This window comes from Calypte anna, chromosome 2, assembly GCF_003957555.1.
Source record: "Calypte anna isolate BGI_N300 chromosome 2, bCalAnn1_v1.p, whole genome shotgun sequence".
NCBI lineage: Eukaryota > Metazoa > Chordata > Aves > Apodiformes > Trochilidae > Calypte > Calypte anna.
In genome coordinates this window covers 47,740,875-47,762,603 of record NC_044245.1, presented here as the reverse complement: position 1 = coordinate 47,762,603, position 21,729 = coordinate 47,740,875, and the positions used below count along the sequence as shown (strand labels likewise).

General features: G+C 43.6%; 1 protein-coding gene across 3 annotated transcripts in view; it reads right to left on the bottom strand.

Annotated features, from left to right (window-relative positions):
* AMPH (amphiphysin) overlaps positions 1–20,759 on the bottom strand; it is a 110,331-nt gene extending 89,572 nt beyond the window's left edge. For all 3 annotated transcript variants that reach the window (XM_030445070.1, XM_030445069.1, XM_030445068.1), the window contains exon 1: positions 20,691–20,759. In XM_030445070.1, coding sequence (XP_030300930.1) covers positions 20,691–20,759 — 69 coding nt within the window. The remainder of the gene's footprint in view (positions 1–20,690) is intronic.
* Between the last annotated feature and the right edge of the window lie 970 nt (positions 20,760–21,729).

The following is a 21,729-nucleotide window of genomic DNA, read 5'->3' as shown; positions in this document are numbered from 1 at the left end:
TTCAGTTAACTTTTACTGAATTTCAGCTTGTAGGTTCTGTTTGCCTGATTACTTTAGATTATTGTCCCATGCTCTCTTTTGCCCTTGGAAACCTGCACCAATCTGAAAGCTAGTCAGACACATTATCTATTCCATCAAACAGTGACAGCCACAGGGCCAAGTTAGTATGATGATGGGGACATTAGCCAAAAGACTGGTTTCTCACCAGAATAAATAATGTTTGCACCGAACAATCCTCTAAACAAATGTCCTCCATGAATCACGCTTTCCTTACTAAAACCATAATTTTTTCACATCCCTGGATTTACCGTTCTCCCTGAAACACACTTAATGTCTTCCCTAGCAGCACTTCAGAAACCATCCAAACTCAATCTGTCCTTTTAGTAGACAGCGTTTTTACACAAACCCAACTTCTTGGTCAGCTGTTTTGAAGTACTTTAATACTTCTGTACACAGATGGATTTCAGAGATACTGAAGTAACTATTCAGGTTCTGGTCCCTTCCACTATCCCACCTGTCCACCATAACATAAACTGAAGTAATTTAAAGTCATCTTCTAAGAATTAATAGTAAAAGTGCTCTTGAAACAGCATGTGCATTTGCCCAAGATATCTGATCTAATCTATATGCCATCCATCCCAGTATGCATTAAGACATTTGTTTGATTCACAGTGTTGCAGCTCAGCATTTGGTTAATCTTTCTTATCTGCCTGAAATGCTCTCATCATATCTACACATTTTATGAATTCCCTTGAAGTTAGTGATGGATTTCTCCATAAGGCATCTTGTGAGAGCAAGTCTCCTGTTGGAACACTACTGAAAACAACTCTCCTGTGACAAGCACTCCAATATTCCACTGGAAGTGCTACACAACAGCAAAGGCTGAAGAGCTGGCAAAACCAGTGTTGTTGATTTTGGTATTAATTAAAAATATAATGAAAATAATCTCAGGACAAGATGAGGGTAATCAACAAACAAGGGATACTTAAGCTTTAATACACTATGGGACACTTTTTAGTCAAAATTTCATTTTGTTCTCAACTTCTAAAATAATTTCAATGGGAACATTACTACCACTTACAATAACTGTATTTGCATTCTTCACAATTTATGCCAGAAGGATTCAAATTACTTTGTCACTGTGCTGTGATTTGCAAATGCAATTAAAACTAACACAGGAAAGTTTCTCATATCCCAAAAGATGACCTACAGATCACTACAAAAGTAAAGCTCAGGGCTAGAAAAACTAGAGATAAAGATGAAAGCCTTTTTAAAGTTGGTGAGATCTAAAGATTTCCTGACATCCTTCCACTGTAACAGCAGAGTTGCTGATGCTAGCTTTTTATCATCTAGGCTACGTAAGGTTAAAAGTTTTCTGTTGCCTCTTTTGTTTCCTCCATCAAGAAAAACAATGATTCCTAATGAAAAATGCATACAAGCACACAACATGAGAGGTATTTTTTTACTGTCACTGGGCTCAACCTGAGCTTTTCGTATGAAACTTCAGAGAAGTATTCATGGCATTACTCAACAGAGGAAATAAAAGTTTTGAAACATTGCTTTCTGAGTTGCCTTAGACTTTAGGATCTTGTGCAAACTCTTTCCCATCCCTATGTACTTTGGGAGTGGAGAAAAAATAGAGGATAAATACAACCTATCCAGGAAAATAAGAGATGTGACACTCTGTTTCATGCTTTGATAGAAGGGACAAAAATATATATTGCATGCATTTAATATTCCAAAATATACCCATAGTTAACAAATCTTTGGAAGTGTTTCAGAGATATGTATAGACATTTTTATTTCGAAACTAAACAAAATTTAGGTCTACCAAACTAAAAAAAAAAAAAAAAAAAAACAAATTAATATGTTCTGGAAGAGGGGAATGGTAGAAGGGGAAGTACAAGCCTTCTCCTGCCCCTCAACATGTGTTTGGCTCAATCAGGTAGAGCCTATGAAAGACTGATGCACTGTGAGCCATAAGGTCTTGGTTCAGACAGATCCTTCAGTTTGTGCTTAGCTTTAAACTAATCAGGTGTGAGAACAGATCAATTGTTAGCTCTTTTTTTAGGTTTTTTTGTTTATTATTCCTAAGTGGGCATGAAGCAAAGCACATCTTGCTATATGCAAGATCCATATAAGAAACCAGAGAAATGTGAATTTTTAGTTAGGAGTCAGGTTCATCTTTGATAATGGTCTGGAGCCCTTCCTAGCATCACCACCTTCCTGAGGAGACTTCTCAGAAGCAGACTACACGTGTATCAACAGCAACTACAAATCTCTGTATGGAGCATGACAATTACAGGTATACTTCCCTTGTTAGACAGCTGAAGTTGTGTACTCATGCTGTGCTTCCACTGCCATACACTGAAGCCCTGTCAGCCAAGCATCAAGTACCACGTAACTGCATTAAATAGAGTAAATGCCTCAGCAACCAAGCAGCAAATGAAGAGAAGACACAAAGCCCGCACAAATAATGCAAGTAGTGGTAGCTACTCATTAGGAATAACACCATTTTAAAAGCCTTCACTCAGACTGTATTTTATTTCTGCTCTGGCTGCATTCCCACCTGTGAGGGAGCTTGCTAATATCAGGGTGCATGATGAGGCCATGAAGGGGCTGAGCTGGGAGGCTGGAAGAGGTCCTGGACCCATGAGCAGGCTGGGAAGGAACAGGGAGTGCCCTGACAGCTAGAATGACACTGGAGCAGTAATTAAAAATTTTTACTTTTTTCATTTCCCTTTTTTTTTGCCCAGTGCTTTTTGGAATCATGGATGGCTCTTGCTTGTAGGGCAGCATAATCCTCAGAAAGCAGATAAGATCTGTCCTGTGCATAATGATACTTGCCTTATTGGCATACATGATGCCTAAGTGCATTTTCAACAAGGCTCTTCACATACGTGAGACTTTCTCAGGGCACGGAAGTTGCCACCTCAAGAACTTTACATTTCATGTTAGTGGAGTCGCTGGCAATCAGCCAGGTTTTAACTTCGTGTAAGATAACCAATGTAAAGCCAGTGCAGCCAGCATGCTGATCTGATGCTAGAGCACCTAGGAATATATCCCTGTATTTCCACTTCAGGTTACACTATGTTACCCTTGAATTAGTAATTTTGATATATATTGGAGCTGTTTCCATAGCATAAACATGGCATCATAGCAGGTATGGGCAAGATGTGAAGAAACACTCTTAAACTTCCCGGGTCCGGGGTTCCCAGGCAGGAAGGTGAGTGTTCCTGCGTTGAATACAATGATACATCTTACAATTATCAATTACAAAACAGCAGCCTAGCCTGTAACTACTCCCACACAGTAAAAGCATCCAGGAAATGTCAAATAAAACACACACAAAAAAGTATGTCTGTGTAGAAAAAGGAAGGTGCCTGGGGAGAGCCTGTTCTCTCTGCTATGGAAAAACATTTCCACCTTGTACTTTGTATTTGCAAGGATGGTATTTCTTGTTACAGGACTCTCTAGAAACATTATGAGAGCAAGTTAATAGCAAAGCACAGACACCAGAAAGTTAATAGGTGCTGCAATTCAATAGATACAGTATTATGGATGATGCTGTATACAAAAACATTTTACAGTTATAGAGGACATTCCGAGCAGATCATGTTCTGAGCAGGCTTAAACTAAAAATGACCTACTTTTAAAGTTTTCCTAGTCAGTACGCAAAGCAGCGTTCCTGTATTTACTGTCCCATTCCATATGGTCCCTCCCCTTAGCAATTCAGCCTGCAGGCTAAGTAATAGCAGGCTGGGTCTGAAACCTGACCTTCTCCACAGAGGTATTGCCATTGCTTTGCTGCTCAAATCAGCTGTTCACAAGGGCATATAATAAAGGAGCAACTCAGACTCTGATTAAACACAAGCTGCTGTGAAGATGAATTACCCTGCTTAAAAACAAACAACCAAAAAAACCCCCCAAAACACAAACATTCTCAAAGTTAACCAAATCCATTTCCATTGATTTCAATGAACATTTCAATGAAATTCTGGTAAACAGGCTGAGCCGTCCCCAAATTTCACTTAGGCATTTCAAGGACCTGTCTCAGGAAGTATGACTTAAAACCATGAATAAAAAGAGTCGCTGAGGAACTCAGCAGGCTTTTTTCCCTCATCCCAGTTCCTTTCTCAGTTCCTCTTAGCTCTTCCAACTCAAGTCAATCTGCTGTTGATCTTCAGCTGAGGAGCTGCACCCTAAAAGCCATTTGTTCCCAGTTCTAGTAAACCTTTTTTTTTTCTTTTTTTTTTTTTTTTTTTTTTTTTTTCTTTTCTTTTTTTCTTTTATCAGATAAAAAAAATCAAGCCCTAGCCCTTTCCCAGAACATGACAAGAAAACAGCCTGGTACGCTGTCTTTTTCTGTTGCTTGTGACAACGCTGTGTTTTTGTGGTTATTTTTTTAGTTAAACCAGTCATTGTAAACAGTCTGTATTTATTCTGCAAAAAGCAAAGGAGGTGAAGGACAGCTGTCTTTCAGTGATTCTTTGAGTTGAGCATACACATTGCACACCACGCACACACCAAGGAGGTGAAAGAAGTAAAATAGTGTTGATGTGCGCAAGAAGAAAAGGAAGCAATCAAACTGCACAGGCATTCCAAGTATCATCAACTGATTGGGATGAACAGGCAAGAAAAAATTAGAAAGATTAAAGACAGTGACAGACATTCCCAGATTGATCTATCTATCAAGTCTGTAGGCTTATTTGTATGTGGGTGTTCGTGGCAATGGGAGCAAGTAAAAGGCTTGAGAACGTGAGCCTGCACTACCCCTTGCAAAACATTCCCACAAAGTCAGTGTCAGGCATTTGCCTCCAGTGGGATGTAGTAGCTGTGCAAATCTCCCCAAAATTTGCTGAAACAGTTAAAATTAGCCACAAAACTCAGAGTATTAGTAAATTAGAAGGATTGAGCAGGCCATGGGCAGGTCAGCCAGGGAAGGTCAACCAGGAATTTTATGATCCCAGGACAGATTCACTGCTCGTGTAGCCAGGCAAACTCAGAGCAAGGAGAAATTCTTGCTCATAAGTGCACACATTTCACAACATGGCTTCTGATATCCTCAGAGTAAAAACTCCTCATCTCAGAATACATCTATTCACACCACTACACCTATAAGCACAGGTATGATTTGCAGAAAGCAATTCAACCAGCATGACTTAAGTAGTCCCATGTAGAGCCAGCAGAGTACACAAAGTATTAAATTTTGTGCTATCCCAGTGAACTGCATTGCATTTAACCTGCAGAGACACATCCAGCTGTGAAAAAAATAGGCATGAGAAGAATCAAATCTTTTGATTTGCTACTCCAAGGGTTTGCTATCAAGTTTATCACCATTTGTAACAGGCATGAAGCCTAAATAGTATGATAGATGTAATCTGTGTTTCTTAATGTGGGTCTCTGATCTGAATTCCTTTATTCGCACTAAGCTCCCACACAACTCATTACAAGATCAGGTTTTGAATTATAACAACTCAAAACATTAAATAAATTAAAAAAATAAAATAAAATAAAAAGGAGTAAATGGATCCTAGGTGAAGTGGTTGACACTTTATTTTTGTGCATTATTTTCCTGCCATATGTATGCAGCAGTAATCTGCACAGTCCACTATATTTCCGTGAGATTGCTGATGGAATAAAAATACCCCTCAGTATGAGTTTGAATCACAGAACTGCATGGCAATGAAGAACCCTTCTGCTTTAGCCCATACAAAGCAACCACTGCCTTTTCTGATGAGAGGAGTAAGGAAGGAAGAGCTCTGTTACTTCCTTTGCTCATCAGAGACAAAGGGATCAGCCGGATCCCAGCTGAAGTACAGGCATTTTCTCATGTCTCTGGCAGAATTAGCTAAGGCAGATTTTATGGCCCAAGAAACAATACACACCCACATACCCAGGATTAGAAAACATAGAGAAGTGACTTAGCAACCTTCATACTGCAGTGCCTTCTTTAAAATACACTTTTTGTATTGGGTCCAAGTTAAAAAAATTATTTTCCACATAAACATTGCATACAGAAAACAGTCCTTACTGTAGAAATCAGAACTGAACTACACAATCTGAGTGGCAACACTGAGCAAAACAGACCATTGCAGCAGACTGCAAACACTTGTCCTTGATCTGAAATATCTGTCAGTCAGAGCTTGTTCCCCTGTGTCCTGTCACATTGCTACGGGATGACTTGGAGATGCAACTTGTTTAAGATACCATAATGGCATGTGTGTTTGTCAGCTAAGGCTTGCCCAAATTCCTTCCTGATTTCTTTCTCAATTTAGCTGTTGAATTGACACTTCTAAGCCAAATTCTAAATTGCCATTTATTTTTACCTTCATGAAACTTTCGACAAAAGATGCTGGGGCTAGGCTCATAACAAATATGATGGTGCCTTGATGAAACAAGGTGGTTTTATGGTGGTGTTATGACTAAAACTCCTTCAGCTCTGCAAAAAAATCAGTGAAGTTTGCCTTCTTGGAAACATGCTTTTCAGGAGAGATATCATAGGAAGGTGTTTTAGTCCAAGAACTGTGGGCAGAATTAAATCCAAAAACTCTGGGGCACACATAGCACTTGGACTTTACTGGATCTGGTGTGATTCACTGCAGGGCTATGCCCTAAGTTGGGTGAAGCTCCTGTAGACACAACTGGAGCTCCCAAAAAAATAAGATGGTGAATGCAGCCCACTGTGGCCTCTTTCAGCTTTCACATTTGCACTTTATGTTCTGCTGTCTAATTATTAAGCACCTTTGCTTGTTTCACCTTCCCTGTCTTTCCTTTCCCCAGGTATTCAGCACTGCCTGTGGGAGGTGCTGTGATTTTATTCCCAGATTCCCATAACTCAAGGAGGACCTTGATCAGCATTGCAGACCTTAAGGGAATATCCCCATTCCAGCAGTACCATCTGTCCCTCCTCTTATGCACAACAGGAGGCAAATAAAACCAAATGAACGTTCAGTACTCTTTGAAAGTCTACAATGTTTGGAGGCTTTGTACTGATTTTTAAACGTGCACTCATCTTTAAAGAGTGCAGCTGTGTTCGCCTATCAAGTAATCAGATGGTGCAACAGAAATAAAATAATTTTCTAAATGGGTTTGGTGGTTAAGCTTGCAAAACTGTTTGTGGTTGGTTGTACAAGAAGAGAGAAAGGGAGAGAGACAGCAGCAACAAAGGGATGACAGGAATAAAGCAGGAAGAGGAAAGATAAACAAACCTGAAGGAAGGTCCTCACAGTAACTCTGTCCATATGGTTTTGCTATGAATTAAGTAGGTCAACATTTAGAGATGTGCTACGAGGAAAGTTACATTTTGGCTGTTTGCAAGACTGTCACATCATAAGGAATGTATTAATTTCTTTACCAGTTAACCCATAAACTATTTGAGAATATAGAGGAAGGGCTGTATTTTATTGTTTTTTAATCAAAGACATTTCCCTGCTCTGCTACAGTTCTACATTTCTTGAAATGCAAATTCTGTATTTCAAATTTTTATCTCATCTTCAAACACCTGGACTTGGTCTTTGGACCAGAACCATCCATCTTCTTACCTGGATATTAACTTCATTCTGTTTTCTGTTGTGGTTGTTTTCCACTTGCCACATTGCAAATAACAAATCCGTTCCTTTACCACTTCCTGCACATGGTCCCACAGTGACAATGCTGTGGCTGCAAAAGTTATCCTTGTCCTGTCTGCCTGGAGTTCTTTGGTTACTCTGATGCACTTTTCTCCCAAGGTGTTCTTTCCCTTCTCAAAGTCAGCTGTGGGGACATCTGCCCTAAGCCTGCACCAGACCAACCTTTCTCTGGACTGAGCTGTGCTCCTGCCTCTCCCAGGCTAAAGTACACCCATAACTTTTTCTTTTCTTTTTTTTCTGCCTTTGATCCTAGCACATCTGTCTCCCCTGTGGTAAGAGTGTGGTTAGCACAGATTTGAAAAACATGAGGCAATCAATTAAATTCTTTCCTCTCTGATTAGCCTCATTAACCATTCCTTATGCTTCTTATGGGTCTAAAATGTGCACTATGCTTGAAATGATTGACAATTTTATTTTGAAAAAATAATTTCATGCTTACAGCAGATCCATTTCAACAGTGTGCCTTTTGTAGTTAAAAAGTTCATCCAAACTGCATAGAGTGCCTGCTCCACTGGACAAACAGTGGGGAAAGGTAATGCCCACAAAAACCAAGGATTTCAGCTGCTAATGGCACAATAAACATCTGGAAGCCTAGCTGAAATATAAGTGACAGCATCCACACAAAGATTTGTAAAGGCTGAATAAGAGGAATAAATGAAAATACGACACTATATGCTCTGCATGCAAATAAGTCTTCAAACATCTTTCTGAATATCAAACCAGTACATGCATCTTGTGTGAAAAATCAATGTAATTTCTCAGATCTCAAAGACTGATTATGCTCTATTAAAAATGGATCACCTTTATTTGATCAACTTCTCTATATGCAGTGCTTTATCTGCTTTGACTTTGTGCTTAATGCGAATTAACTCTTGTGCATGTGGGTCACTTAATTGGGCTTTACTGAGACATAAAGCATGGATCATCAGTAGAAGTAACTGTGTTCCCGTGGTGCTGCAGACCATCACCTCCCTCAGCTCCACACAGCCAATCCCTTCTACTTCTGTAAGGACACAAGGAAATGCTTACCACTGATCACAGTCTAGAAAGGAAATTTGGATTCTCTGTGTTCTTAAGCCAATTTTTATTTTCTCAAACCCCTACTTTGTTAAAAATAAGACATCAGCATATTCTTATGGTGTTTTTCAAATTGAAACCTAGGAAAAGCAGGACTGACAGTTTCTTGAAAGCATGGGCAGGCACTTGTGTACACTGCATAAAGATGGCATTTTGTGAAATGTTTCTGGAAAAAATAATAGGGGTTTGTTTACTAGCGTAGACTAGAAATTGTTTTTCAGATGGCTTGTTTTAATGACAGCCCCAAGACTTTGGCAGGCTTTCCTCTCCTTTTGTAATACAGATAAAGAGGACTGATTGCAGCTGAGAGACTTCAGCTCTGGGCTCTGTATCACTACAAAGCACAGATTTAACAATCTTGTAGATACAAAAAGTGACTCCAAGATGAGGCTTCATGGAAGCATCAAAGGAATTAATCTGCTACAGAAATGGAGAGAACAAAGCAGAGAATCTTATCTGGGAGTAAGCAGGACCTTTTTGTCAGAAAAGAGGTGGTAAGAAAATGAAGGAACAACAGAAAACAGAAAACTACTGAGTAGTAGTAGTAGGGCATTGGGAGTCACAGACCAGAGACCTGAAGGGTGGTCTAGTCCCTGACTCCTCTGTGCCACCCATAGCAAGGCTGTTGAACTCCTCTCCTCCTGTCCCTCCAACCTTCTTTGAAAATACCTGAACAGAATTTTACCAACTAAATTCTTTTTCACAGCTGTTCCCACTTCTGCAGAGTCCCATAGGTGTTCCCATGCTACAGATAATGAAGAAGAATTATTAAGAAAACAGAAAGAAAGGTAGAGCAGCCAGGAAAAGAACAGGCTGTTTCCTGTGATAGCTTTCTTACAGCACAGGCACTTCAGGAATGAGTTGCGTGCATCATTGCCACAGGCCTATGTTTACCTTATTCTCTTAAACATGAGTACATTCCCCAATGTACTGCATTTAGACTACCTGGAAAAGCAACTGGGTCGTTTTGTCATTTTGTCAAGTTGACCACTGGTTTATGTTTCCAGCAGCTACTGACTAACCAGCTACTCACTAGGTCAACAAATTGTCTTGTAGTTGAGAACAACAAAGGCTCAGTGATGCACAGCACTGATGCTGCAGTACATTTAGGGAAGAGCAACTCAGCACTTGAAACTCTTTGGATTGGAGGCTCCAAAGAGCTGAGTTAGCAGCGGAGCCCAATGAACTAAATCGAACAGCATTTCCCCAGGGAAAATGCACTCCATGTTGCAACAAGAGAGCCATCTGCTACCTCTTCTCCTCCAGCTCTGTGATCCCTAAAGTGACCAGGAGGACTGGCATAGCAAGCAGTGACTAATCAGAAGTTCTGGTAGGTGTGAAGGCCACTGTGCACATTTTAGGCAGGTGAAAAAGTTCCCCTGCCGCCTTCAGGTGAGTTCAGAGACCTGTGGTCCACTTCATGTGTGGGCAACTCAAAAAAAAGTGTTAAAAGGCATCTTTCACCACTTATTAATTTTCTTTCAAAATCCCACACTTTATTTTGTTACCTGGTGAGCCCATGAGAGGGGCTTCCCAGAGCCTGGCTAGCCATGCAGGGTGGGTACAGGCCTGCTGCTCTCCCCTTCATGCTTACTCCCACCTCATACTTATCTGTAGAGAGACATTGTCAACCAGGTGCCTTGAGTTGCCAAAGAGTGGGTGTGAGTCCACCTGTGCCTGATTAGGACAGGCCCCTATTGGGCATGAGCAAGACCAGGGGGCCAATAAAGGTGGGACACACACCCACAGAAGGGACCTCAGCTCACTCTGGTGCGAGGCATGGAGAGGCCAGCAGCTCGTCGAGCCTCTGGAGCAAGAAAGGCTCTTCCTGCTACACTTCTACCCTGGAAGCGCTGTGTGGTGGCTGGAGTCCTGGAAGAGACCAGCAGCTCGTTGAGCTTCAGGAGCAAGAATGGCTCCTCCCGCTACACTTATCCCTGCTTTTTATTTGCCATTTATTCAAACTGAAATATCTTACTATGACATACGCGGAGCAGTCATCTTCACAGTTCTTTCTAATCAGAAGAGAAAGAAAGTTTCTGCTAACTAAGAGAAAACTTGGGCTACTGAGATGAAAGGCAAAGTGTATTCACCTTTTCTGACCTCACTCATTCACTGCACTCTCACTCTTATCATCTAGAGCAGCTGGTCAGCTGAGGGGGCAGTAGCACATCTTATTCTATGAAGCAGGTGTTGGTGATCAATTCAGACCAGGAATTTCCATATTTTCCAGATAGTTTATTACCACCCCAAAAATCTTTGCAGACCACTGATGTCATGACAGCTGGCATGGGGCAGACCTTTGGTTTTAAACAACACAGTATAAGACAGAAAGGATCTGCTGGAGGAGCAAAATGTAGTGAAGAGAACAGTCCAGACCCAGGCCCAACAAATTAGCAGCAGATTTTTTTTTCTGATTTTTTTTTTTTAATGTATTAAAGACTGGATCTAAGTGAAGTGCGAAGAGAATGGCAGAAGAACAGACACATGCTCGAGACCTAAAAACAAAATGGGAAAGAATAAAAGTGAAAAGATCAAAGTGTCAAGCCAGAATGGAGAAGGAGGTCCCCTTGATATATATATATAATACTGCTTTGGTCAGTGGACACAGAGATATGGTTCCCCAGAAAACTGAAGAAACAGCACTTTCTTGACTTGATGGAAGCCAAATGACAAGGGAGTGTATATTACATAGTAATTCACAGGACCATGGTCACCATTGCATGTGGGGAGAACAGGATAACTGGATTACCTTTTCTCATGTAGCAGGGAAAACATCACACGAGAACCTAACAAGAAGGAGCCCTGGGGCTCATCTCTGCCCTTTCTTCCATGCTCAGAACCTGACAGCCATAATCTACCTCTACCTTTTAACCTACCCATTAGAAACCAAAACAAATGAAAGCAAATATTTTAATGGTAGCTACTATTTGGCCTGGCTGGGAGGGTCATGTGATAACTCCAGTTTGATTTAGGGAATAATGTCAAGAGAGTAAAACCAGCTGTAAATTCTGAGGCAAGAACGAACATATTCCTCTTCTTCAAGGAAAGTCAGAACAGGGAACAAAGTTCTAACTTGGGCTTGAAATGCAGAAAAGGACATTTATATTCAGTGAGAAGAGAACTTTCTGTCTGAAGGTGCCAAAGCAATGGCATAGATTATTCTAGGGAAGCTGCAAAATCTCCACCATTACATACCTGAAAAAGCTGTCAAGAAAATCCTTCTTGGGTAATAATTTTAAATACAGCTGATTCTGCTTTGGTTTAGAAGAACAGGACAGATGACCACTTTGCATGCCCAGTTTTCTATAATGTCTATGAAAAAAAAATTTTTAAACCAGAAATTCAGGGTTGTTTGTTTTACTGAAACCTGAAGCTAGAAGAACTGCATAGTTTAGAGACCATAGCATACACATGGGAAATTCTTGACTTCTTACTGGTTTTGTTTATTATCTCAGAGATTAAGTTAGCTGTTCAGAAATTAAATCACCTCTTTGTTTCCTGTGCTTGTGCCACAGCGGGGCCCTAAACATCAAGGTCTGTTATAATACTTTAACAGCTTGAGTGTACTAGATTTTATAACATCTCTATGGCCAATGTTTTAAATCATAAGACTGTATTTTGCTTTTATGAACCCAAGGTTGATAGAGCTGTATCATCACATTAGAGGCGGGTCAGCACACGTACAATATATGTCACATTCCTTTCACAAATAAATTTCTGCATGTCAACACCCATCTCTCACCTCAGAGTTGATGTCATCAGTAACAGAACATATAATGGGTATGGAAACATCAAATTCCTGTTCTCAGGGAACAGGAAACCAACTGTGTTTATCATGAGATGGTGGTCAAAGTCTGAACCAGGCTTCCTGGAAAGGTGGTCAATGCCACAATGGCTTTCTGTGTTTTAGAGGCATTTAAACACCCTTAATATCATGCTTGAAAGTTGGTCAGCCTTGAAGTTGCCAGGTAGTTGGACTATATGGTGATTGTAGGTTCCTTCCACAAGAATTACACTATTCTGTTCTATTTCCTACCTCCTTCTTTCCCCAGCAGTACAAGCTGAGGAAATTTTGATGACATTTCTTCCCAGACCTGCACTAGCAGAAGACCTTGAGTACCCATAACTATGTCACAGCTTGTCACATTGCAACAAGGATGCATGAACCTTCTGAAAGGAGTGAGAACTCTGTATCACCTTGAGATAACTGAAACATCTGCACAACTCTGCAAAAAAAGCAAGTGTGAAGTGTGGGGTTTTTGAGTCTTTTGTGTTCATCCAGTTGAGCTGGGTTCCCACAGGATGTCAAAACCACACATCTCTGACACTGGTGTGGCTCAAAGATCAAGCCCTCAGTCTGACACAGGATGTGCACCTCATCTACATGGCTGCAAGCCTGTTGGAGGTGAGCAATGCCTGTTCATTCCCCGTGGACTGTGTGTTTCTCCTTGTACTCATTTTTAGAAATGCCTGATCTGTTTCCCATGGAAAAAGATGCTGAAACACAAGAGCCTAAGAACAACAGTACTGCCTCACAGAACAGTGAGGAACTTCCCTATGGCCCAATACTCAGTCTCCAAAGTGGCCAACCAATAATGTCTACAGGACAGCATATGAGCAGTGCTTCTGCCAGGGTCCTGGTGGTATGCATAAGCTTTGATGGCTGGGAACAGCTTCCTCTGGGACCCCCCCTGTATCCTGACAATTGCCCAGGGGACAGACGTCTCAGCTCAGTCTGGGGCCTCCAGTCCCTTCCTGAGTGATACTGTAGTTGTGTCTGTCTCTGCACCTGGCTCTTGGATGGACCTGGGATCTGCAATGCAGAGAGCTTCTCTCTGGGATGGAGCCCTTGGACCAGGTCAGACCTTTTCATGCAGAACTTGATGCGTCCCTGCGTCCAAAAGAGCATGATAATTAAGAATGAGTATCAGGACCAACAGCACACAAAAAAAACAAGAGGAAGATGAAGGGAAGAAGCAGAGCTGCTCCATGCTTGGAATGGTCAGAGCTACTGAGCACCCCTGCAAATTCTTCCTCATGTTCAGATTGTGTAAATTGGGCATTTGTACCATAGACATTAATTTGCTTGAGCTGATGCCAGAGATGAAAGGCAGGGGTTTGGTTCCCTCTGCATGAACTTCACAGAGACAGACAGCATGCAGGATTTCCTCACAATTCTTAACCAAGGAACATTTGCTACTACCATGCTCATTGTGAGGTCTTTTTCTTGGAAAAAGGTCCTGATTTTTGTGTTCATTACCATATTTTTCCTCAAGCATTATCTTTGATACCTTTCATTAAAGTGATGGCAGCCTTCTCAGCCTTTGTCTTGCTCCTGCCAATCATCATCTTCTTCTGTAGGGCCTCCATGCCCCTCTAATCAACTGCTTAGTCTTTGCCTTCATCCCAGACAAAATTTGACTTTCTTGAACCTGAGGAATGAGAACTATCCCTAGTGGTACAGGGGAGCTCTCACCAGGGCTTTGCACAATGCTGGCCTTTCCTAAGAAGATAACTTGTCTGACAGACCAGGGTGCCTTTGCCTATATCCCATTTGTGGCTTACAGTCACCCTGTGACCTTCTCATGCCTGCAGGAATATTTGCCTATTCCAGTGTTTCCAGACTGCAGCAGAAACTCGTGGTGCTCCACCTGATGCTGTGTTACCTATTCTACCCTGCAGTTCTTCACTCAGGGTTTATCTATGGAGGGGATATCTTTTGTGGCAGAGCTACAGCTGGTAGGGAGGATGGGGACCATGAGACACAGAACTTCTGCCTCATGAATGCTATGAAATCCAGGACATGATATGGACAAGGACACTTGCATTTCTTGAATGATGTTTTTCTACAGTCTAAATTCAAACGGCCCAAGAGCTTCACTCTTTCCTATGTTTGATAGCAGCAAAGCATGAAGAAAGGCTGAGGACACAGGGCCCGTCTACTTTGGAGACAAGAAGGTGGAGGGGTTACCTCACAGATCTCCACATCTTCCTGAGGAGAGGAAGTGAAAAGAGAGGTGCTGATCTTGTTTTCCTGGGACCCAGTGCCAGGATGTGTGGCTTAAAGCTGCAACAGTCAGATGAGGAAGCATTTCTTTACCAAAAGGGGGTCAAACCCTGGAACAGGCTTTCTAGAGATGTAATCAATGCCCCATGCCTGTCAGTGCTTAAGAGGCATTTGGACAACACCCTTAATAACAATGTCAAACTTCTGATCAGACCTGAAGGAGTCAGGCAGTTGGATGAGATAATCATCGTAGGTCCCCCTCAGCTGTACTCAACCCTTCTCACATATTCTAAAGGATCTTGTTCAGGGACCGGGAAATATTTAATCAATTTTCTCTCAATTTCATTAATAGAAGAGGGAAAAAAGCCCAGAACTGAAAAAAAGAGCAACTTGAAGATGATGACAGATTTTAAATTAGGTCTTTGAGGACTGAGACCTGGGAGTCACTTCATGCAGTTAAAAAAACCAAACAAAAACACCAAAAATTCTCCTTGACAGCCATTTGCAGCTGAAGAGCAGGCCAAACGGTGAAATTATTAGTAAAAAGCAGAGTGCACACATTACAAAATACTGCTCTGATGCACATTTACTTGCTGGCTCCACATTTTGAGTTTCATGGGAGATCCTAATTATCCTAGTTTCCCTACCCTCCATTTCAGAAGGCCACAGTAAATCCTAATGTGGCTTCAGGAACTTTGTCTACCAATACATATGCTCAGGTTTCAGGATAATTTGAAATTAAAATGCATGAGTGTGTTATTTACTTTTATGACTGGGATGCGGGCTCCTAAGGTTCTCTGACACTATAAAAACTTGATTAATCCACATTCTTTATCTGACTGTTGGGCAGCTTCCAGCAGATGCTGCAAGATGAGTTCATGCAGATTTCCTGAATTTTGGGGTAATTGAAGAGACGCAGTGAAGAGTGGTGCAGCTTAGTAGACAGCACACTCATTGAGTCAAAATCAGGGTGCTAGGGTGCCCATTCTACCACAAAAAGTATCATCTTATGGATGATGTGAAAAATGGAGTGACTGACCAATGGTTATCTGTAGCTGTTTAAAACTGCATTTCATTTGGAGTACTAGCTTCATCCAGCCCACTTTGAACAATTGCTTTCTTCCTCTCATTAGCACTTCAGTTCATGATTAAGTCCATGTTTTCTTGCTTTCTGTAGCCTTATACTATTCTTAATGTCATTTTTCATATCAAACCATTAACACATTTACCCCCCTGATTTCCAAAGCATAATCTGTTTGTGGAATTCTGTTTCTGGAATATTATAAGAAAAATCAACATTATTGATGCCATTAGATTGGCTCTCACCGATGGATTATTGCCTTTGTTTCAACAAGGAAAATAGCATCCATGTAACTCTTGGATTTAGCACTTCTAATGCAAGACAGATATATTTGCCCAATAAAAGAAGTTTTAATGCCAGTTATTTAGCTTTCATCATATAAATAGTGAGTAGACACAAACGAGTATGGGCACATGTGTTACCCACACCATACAACTAAAACTTCTCCTAGACTCCAAGGAACTAACTAAAGATAATGATAGCATCATCAGAAAAGTATTTTCCATAGATAGAGGTTAATGTTTTACAGTCCCTCCATGTTTTTAATACATATGTTGCATCAATAGGTATCTGAGGTATTTAACACTTTCTTTACCTCAATTTTCAACAGAAAGACAAGTTACCCTGAGGCCACATGGCTTCTGGAGCTTATAGAAGGTGACAAGAATCTAAACAGCCTCCCTGTAATCCTGAAGGACACAGTCAGTGACCTACTGAGATGCTTGGATCCCCACAAGTCTATGGGACCGGATGGGATCCACCCAAGGGTGATGAGGGAGCTGGCAGAAGAGCTCCCCAAGCCTCTCTCTTATCATCTACCAACAGTCCTGGCTCACTGGGGACATCCCAGATGATTGGAAGTTGGTGAATGTCACGCCAATCCACAAAAAGGGCCGGAAAGAGGATGCAGGAAACTACAGGCCCGTCAGCCTGACCTCAGTGCCTGGCAGGGTTATGGAACAGATCATCAGTGCAATCACACAGCACCTGCAGGATGGGCAAGGGATCAGACCCAGCCAGCACGGGTTTAGGAAGGGCAGGTCCTGCCTGACCAACCTGATCTCCTTTTATGATCAGGTGACCCGTCTGGTGGATGAGGGGAAGGCTGTGGATGTGGTCTACCTGGACTTCAGCAAAGCGTTTGACACATCATTATCCTGAAAAAGCTGTCAGCCCACAGCTTGGACAGGGGCACTCTGTGCTGGGTTAGGAACTGGCTGGAGGGCTGGGCCCAGAGAGTGGTGGTGAACGGGGCTGCATCCAGTTGGCGGCCGGTCACTAGTGGTGTCCCCCAGGGATCAGTGTTGGGCCCAATTCTGTTCAATATCTTTATTGATGATTTAGATGAGGGGATTGAGTCCATCATCAGCAAATTCGTGGATGACACTAAGCTGGGGGGAAGTATCAATCAGCTGGAAGGCAGGAGGGCTCTCAGAGGGACCTGGACAGACTGGAGAGTTGGGCTGATTCCAACGGGATGAGGTTTAACACAGCCAAGTGCCAGGTCCTGCACTTTGGCCACAACAACCCCATGGGGAGCTCCAGGCTGGGGACAGAGTGGCTGAGAGCAGCCAGGCAGAAAGGGACCTGGGAGTCTGGATTGACAGGAAGCTGAACATGAGCCAGCAGTGTGTCCAGGTAGCCAAGAAGGCCAATGGCATCCTAGCCTGTATCAGGAACAGCGTGGCCAGCAGGTCCAAGGAAGTGATTCTGCCCCTGTACTCAGTGCTGGTGAGGCCACACCTCGAGTACTGTGTCCAGTTCTGGGCCCCTCAGTTCAGGAAGGATATCGAGGTCCTGGAGCGGGTCCAAAGGAGGGCAACCAGGCTGGTGAAGGGACTCCAGCACAGACCCTATGAGGAGAGGCTGAGGGAGCTGGGGCTGTTCAGCCTGGAGAAGAGGAGGCTCAGGGGAGACCTCATAACTCTCTACAACTACCTGAAAGGAGGTTGTAGCCAGATGGGGGTTGGTCTCTTTTCCCAGGCAACTCTCAACAAGACAAGAGGGCATGGTCTTAAGTTGTGCCAGGGGAAGTTTAGGTTGGATATTAGAAAGAATTTCTTTACCAAGCGGGTGATCAGGCATTGGAATGGGCTGCCCACTGAAGTAGTGGATTCTCCGTCCCTGGAGATATTTAAAAAGAGACTGGATGTGGCACTCAGTGCCATAGTCTAGCAACCGCAGTGGTGGTTCAAGGGATGGACTTGATGATCTCTGAGGTCCCTTCCAACCCAGCCAATTCTATGATTCTATGACTCTATGAATAACAAAATAATAGAAAACTGTGTATAAATGCAGTAGAAGTGGAATTTACTGAAAGGATACATGGAGTAAACTGAAGGTGCTCAAATACAATATAAGCAACAAGATAAAACAGCTCAGAATGTATTAAAAATCACTTTAAGCTATTGTGGCATACCTGTCACAATCCCATCCTACTTACACCATCAGAAATCAGATGAATCAGAGACTTAAATCCTAGATGAAATTTATTTCTTGTCATCAAGTACCCAAGGCAAACAAACAAAAGACAACTGTTCCACACATTCCCATTTGGGGGCATTAAAAAAAAATAATAAAGTTTTAGCAAAAATAACTCAAAGCTAATCAGAAGTGCAGGCTTCCAAGGGAGTAGATATGCATATAACTGCACACCCATGCCATGAAGATTGAAGCAAAGATACAGAGCTACTGCACATGGTACTGGGACCTGCTCTATGGCTGTATCACTAAGTTTTTACTTAGTGATACACTTAGTGTATCACTTACTTTCCCTGTAAGTAAGCAATATTTAGGCTCTCTGACCTAAGAAACAACCACCACACCTGACAAAAAAGGCCAAAAATTGCCAGACACCCAACTGCAACACACAGAGATGAAACTAGTCAAATTTTCCCCTCATGAGCCCATGGCTGAGCACCAAAGTGAAGGCAGAGCAGCCCAGCCCTCAAGAGCCTACCAGCATCCCCTGTCTGCACCCACAGCACCTGTCAGGCTCAAGGCAGCTACCCTGGGGCTGGTGCATGACCAGTCTTTGCCAGGACACCAGGACCTCAGGTACTCAGGTTAAGGTGTGCTCTCTGGTATGCCCACACATTTCTGTGAAGAGTACCCCCCATGTTTGAACAAATACACTTGGAAGACGTTACCTGGGAATTTTAAGACACCAATGCTTTACCAGATAAGTAATCACAGCAACACTGACAAAAACACAAGGAAACTAACTATTTTTCAGCTTCTACTCCAGCTACCAACCCAGCTCAACTCACAGTATACATTCACTACATCTCCTCACACTATTAAAGAGCAGTCCAAGCCTGCAAGAATGGAAAAGCATAATGTTTTGGCACTGAAAAGTCCAGTAGTATATGACCTTGTGAGATAGATAGGAGTGTTTCAAAGGGAAAATCCACCATTTGCCTGTGACAGCCTCAACTATTAGATTCTTAAATAATGACATGATTACATATGAGGCTTTTCTATATGTTAATTGTTGCAATTTTTATTCCCTTAGAGCTCTGCAGAGTTCCGTGTGTGAATTTATAGACAGTGGTTTCTCATTTCTCTTACTATGAGAAACAGTGGTAATAAAATCACCTCTTAATTCTCAAGAGCACTATAACACAGAACATGTAACAACACAGGAGACATGCTAGGTGTATAAAGGTTTTGTTACCCCTCAAAAGAGATGACCTGCAATGCTTGCTGACAGCTGAGCTTCCCAAATTCATGCCGAGAATAGCTTTATAATAAATTGTGTTAATAGCTGATACAGATACTGTATATAGTCATACACAAATGCTTTTCTTCTTGGTTTCATGTCTGTACCTGTGGTACTGTTCTGAGACACCAAGAAGCTAAGTGGGAGCTACTTGCCCGATTTATACCCACCAGCTTTTACTAGTGAAGATGAAGAAAACCACAGAACCATTTTGGCTGGAAAAGACCTTTAAGATCACCGAGCCCAACCGTTGGAATAATAGCCAACAAGGCCCCTCATCGTTGATCAGAAATTCCTGCAAATTCCCCCCGACTTTGCTGGTTAATCATTCCCAGGCTACAGTATCACAATAATCGGCACGGAGTTTTCTGAGCGATCACCACCAGGAGCTGTGCAGCATTCTGTCCCAGCCTCATGACATTTTGAGCAGCTCCCCCCAAACCGAATCAGCTGCCAGCGTGGGCGTCCACCAGCACTCCCCCGTGGGTTTCTGACAGCCACACTAAGGGGGGGTGAGGGGGGGGGTTTCGTGTCACACACCGCGGCTGCCTCCCCGCATCCAGGGGGATGGCTTCAGCCGGGGATGAGCCGGCGCGGATATTAAAAGAAACGCAATCCTCTTAGGAGGGCTGGCAGTGGGCGGTGAGGCGAGGCAAACCCTCCTTTCCCCGATCCTGCCGGGGTAGCAGCCCGGCCACTCCGCCGAGACTCGGCCTACCCCGGCTCCCCGGTGAAGGGCAGGGAAGCGGCGGCTCGCTGCAGCTCGATGGGGTCAGCGGCGGGTGGGCACCGGTACCGGCAGCGCCCGCACCCAGAAGGGAGGGAGCGGCACCCGCTGCCGGGATGCAAGGTCGGGGGAGCGGGGGTCAGCGACAAGGCCGGGCGAGGGGCGGCTGGCGCGGTGAAATGGGACAGTTACGTAATAACATCCCCCACCACCATCACCACCATCACCCCCCCTGAGCCCAAACCGCACCCCCGCGGGCAGGGACCGGGGCAACCGCAGCGGCGGAAGAGAGGCAGCGGGATGAGCCGACCGCCCCATGCACCTTCCCCCCCCCCACCCGGGGATCCCGGGCACCGGCGCAGCCATCATCATCCTCCTTCTGTCCACCGGGACAAGGCCGCCCTTCCCTACTCCCTTATCTCCCACCACCTCCCACAGCTCACCTTCTCCTGGGCGCGGTTTAGGCGTTTCTGGACATTTTTGGCGAAGATGCCGGTTTTCATGTCGGCCATGGCTGACGGCGGGGATGGGGAGGGCGGGGGGGGGGAGAAAGGCGGGCGAGGCAGAGCCCGGCGGTGGCGAAGCAGGGATGGATGGATGGATGGAGGGAGGGAGGGATGAAGTGATGAAGTGGAGGGAGGGATAGCGAAGAGGAGGAGGGCCTTAAAGACACAGTGGGAAGTAGGCGGAGCTGCTACCGCCCCAGGTGAAACGCGGACCCCCACCCGCCGCAGTCTGTCCCCGGGGAGGCGGCTACGGGGCGCCCCGCAGAGCGGGAAAGGTTGCCTGGTGGAGATGAGGCAGTTCCTCTAGATAATAAAAAAACATCGAGAAAGATAACGGGGATTAAGTCTTCCTGAAGCCAGCAGCGCTGTGGCGGCTGATGGCCATGCCTGCTACAGGCACAAGCCCCCTCGTACAGCCAGAAAGTGCGAGGCACTCACTTATTTCCCAAGGCATTTCTGCCAAATCTGAGTAGCTCCCAGTTTCCAACCTCCTTTGATGCCTTTCAGTCTGGTTTCGGGGCTGCACATGAGCCTCCCTCTCAATAGTTGGGTGCTGTGGTTTGGGTCTGGCACCCGGAGCTGGTCCAGAGCTGGGCTTGCTGGTGCTGCCTTATTGGGCTGGGAGTGCTCAGGCTCTGAATGCCAAAGATAGGTGTTGGGTCACCATTGCTTTGCTCTCGGTATACACCTTCTATCCATCTCTCACTCATGTCTTGGTGTAACAACCAACAGCAGTAAACTGGCTTCAGACTGGTCTCAGCTTTTTGATCTGACGCCTGAAACTACAATTTGTAGTCAAAACTGAGGGCAGTCGCAACAAGCCTCTTCATCCTCCCTTGACACTCAAGCACCCCAAAATCTTTCCCACATGGAATCACTCAGTCACTCAGTGTTAGTAAAGTCAGCCTTCCCAAGTAAAATGGCCCCAAATTTACTTCTGGCTTTAGTTTCTGATGTTTGGCAAAGCATGGAGTTC